The sequence below is a fragment of the Abrus precatorius genome, unplaced genomic scaffold (genome assembly GCF_003935025.1).
Source record: "Abrus precatorius isolate BTA unplaced genomic scaffold, Abrus_2018 Scaffold3, whole genome shotgun sequence".
In the NCBI taxonomy this organism is placed as follows: domain Eukaryota; kingdom Viridiplantae; phylum Streptophyta; class Magnoliopsida; order Fabales; family Fabaceae; genus Abrus; species Abrus precatorius.
In genome coordinates this window covers 28,969,250-28,972,364 of record NW_020874373.1, presented here as the reverse complement: position 1 = coordinate 28,972,364, position 3,115 = coordinate 28,969,250, and the positions used below count along the sequence as shown (strand labels likewise).

The following is a 3,115-nucleotide window of genomic DNA, read 5'->3' as shown; positions in this document are numbered from 1 at the left end:
TCAATCCTCAGATTTGGTGAGGAGTTGCTGTGCCTTTATCTCAACGTAGTAAGGTTCTTCAAGGACCTTGGAGTCATTAGCATCCCAAACAAATATGCCAGGGAGTGAATCACTTCGAAGGAGAATTTCGCAACCCTCAAAGAAGACCTTCTGTGATATTTTACCGGCATCGTTAGGATCAGTGCTATACCCTGCCAAGAGTTTTTTAACACTAAAGAAATCAGAAAGGCTTCTGTAGAGATTTACAAAAGCATGAGTTGTGGACACAGTCTGATTATAAAACTGGTAGTCAACCCAGTCAATATGTTCTTTGTTGTCTTTGTACAAATTCTTGTAGTTGGTTAGAACAGGATTAGCTGGATCAGTTGAATCAGATGGAGCAATGGACACCATCATTCCTTTCCTCTTCAGGTATTCTATAATTTCTCCGATGCACTCAACAAAGCCATCAGACTCAATATGCTCATAGTTGATATCAACGCCATCAATTACGGTTTTTGTAACGCAACCGCAATCGTCCTTGTAGTCGACTTCAAGGATTTCTCTGAGTGACTTCTTGGCATTGTGAATCCATTGTAGTTTGTCTTCAGGGTTGAATGGATATTTGGTGCCACGGCCTCCAATGCTTATTACCACCTTCACATTCTTATATTTTGCCTTCATTTCTTTGATTTTGACAGCACTGAAGTCACTGACATTCCAAGATGGTCTGAAATTCCCTTTGCCTCTTCCCGTACTAGGGTCGTAGTCGTCTGTGGCAAAGGCCAAAATGAAGTGAAATTCTGAAATTTTTGGATTGATGATCTCAACTGGGAATTTTGTCAATTTCGGGGAAGGCTTGGCGCCAATATATTCTCGAAAAATCTCTCCCTGCACAAAGGCTGCTGGTTCGACAGACATTGTGGGTGCCTAGTTGTAGAAACTGAGAGATAACTGGTTTTCTTAGTTTCGTGGGTTGATTGGGATAAGGCTGGTGGGAATGGCCAACTCTTGGCGCCCTTTTATAGAGCAAGCTGGTGAATGATTCTTCACTTTGTTTCTGTCTATATTCTATTTAGTATTTGTAGCATCTACATGTATGTGACGCAAAGCATCACATAATCTGCTTGCGTGGCCTTGCTTTTGTCACACAATAAAAAAAACAGTTTACCCCCGAGACACGTTACGTGATGAAGGCCATAATAATAATATTGTAATTGTAATTTTCTTTGATGCTTCGCTGCACTGTTTGCATTAATTGTATATTCATTCTGCATCTACCTGCAATGCAATGACAAATATTATACTAGATTGACTGAATATCTACACTTTGTGAACAAAGTTATAAAATTATCGTTGCCTTGCAAGATGTTAGTTAAGTTCATGCAATGGTTGTTACGTAATTTAAAATCATTACATCGCTGTTTTTCATTAATAGATTGTAAAGACCCGTTCTGCATCTCGGTTTGCACATGCTGTACCTACGTATGGTGATAAATATATCAAGTTAAGATGTTCATTTCTGAAAAATCAGTTTAGCTTTTGTTATATACAATGTATTGTTTTTATTGTTGTTACAGAGACCAGTAAACACTAAAAATAGCATTAAAACCTATACTATGCACCTCTCCTGTAAATAAACTTAATTAATTTCATGCATTTTATTTAAAAGTGGTTTGGATGTGAAGCTATGGGCTTTGCTACCCACCTGGATTTTCAATTTTTCTTTTCACATGAAGGAGGTGCTTTGACACATTCTCATATTACTCCTTCTAAGAAATAACAATCCATCAACATAGTAAATTTATAAAGAAAGAAAATTCTTCTTGACTTAACATTTTTTCCAATCGCATGATATACTAAATTAATATAAAATGAGGTGAAGCATGTTATTATTCTCCATAAATATTCTTAAAAGTTTTTTTGTCTTCTAAATCTCTTGTAGAAGTTTTAGTTAGAGAAAATTACAGTTGAAGTTTATGAGGAATAAAACTTATAAATAAAATATTTTACCAACTGATAACAGATCATGATAGAACTTCTTATATATCATGCATTTCAATTTGTTATTTCTCTTTTATATATATATATATTTGTGAATTTTTAGAAATGATTTCGAATCATTTTGTATATGAACTCTTTAGTACTGTGACGCAAAGCATGACATAACTTGCTTACAACACGCAGGATTGTTTTTGTCATGCATTGGAGACCAAATTTAATTAAGAAATTGCATTAATTTAATAAACGGGTAGTGAAGTTATATATCTTTTGTCAAGAAATTTAATTACTTTTGCAAAACAATCCGGCTCAGATCTGTACCAAGCGCTAGCTGCTTAGATTCGTAACAATACTTTTTTCTTTTTAATTTCGGCATGTGTTACATTTATGTGGTAAGTTTACAATAATAGATATTATGTAAGGATGACTAATTATAATGCTGGTCCACCATTTTATATCTTACAGTAAATATAAAATAAGGTAATTAAGATATAATTTTACACTCCACAATCAATAGGTTTGGACTATGAAGAGGCATTCAGTCCAGCAGGCAAGGTAAACGTGGACATTAATAATGTTTTTCCATATGGCTACCTCAAGGAGGCAGTCTTCATGCACTAGTTAGTGGGTTTTGAAGATCCTACCAAACCACAACATGTATACAAGTTAACAAGGGCGATCTATGGACTAAACTAGGCTCCAAGAGCTTGGTATGAAAGCTTCACAACTACCTTACTCAGTTGGAGATTTCATAATTTGATAATGATTTATCACATTTGGTCTTAGAGAGAAAAATAATATCACTTGCTTGTTTTTCTATGTGATGATATTATAGTGACATGGAGCAGAATGATGTTCACAATGAATGTTGTCAGGCAAATGAACCTGTTGTTTGCCTTAAAAGATCTTGGCAAATTGCACAATTTCCTTGTAGCTGAAGTGAGTAGAGATTCAAGTTGCATATACTTCAGACAAATTAAGTACATGATTGATCTGTTAAAGAAATTTAATATGAAGAATGTCTCTTCTTGTCCAACACCTATTGTTATAGGAAAACAGTTCACAACAAAGGGGAGAGAGTTAATGAAAAATTCATCCTTATTTTAAAAGGTAATTGGAGCACCTCAATATTTAA

General features: G+C 34.7%; 1 protein-coding gene across 1 annotated transcript; it reads right to left on the bottom strand.

Annotated features, from left to right (window-relative positions):
* On the bottom strand, positions 1-900 carry LOC113862433 (chitinase 2-like). Its single transcript, XM_027495520.1, has one exon. It carries the CDS (start codon positions 898-900, stop codon positions 1-3), a length of 900 nt encoding a protein of 299 aa, XP_027351321.1.
* Positions 901-3,115: the final 2,215 nt, after the last annotated feature.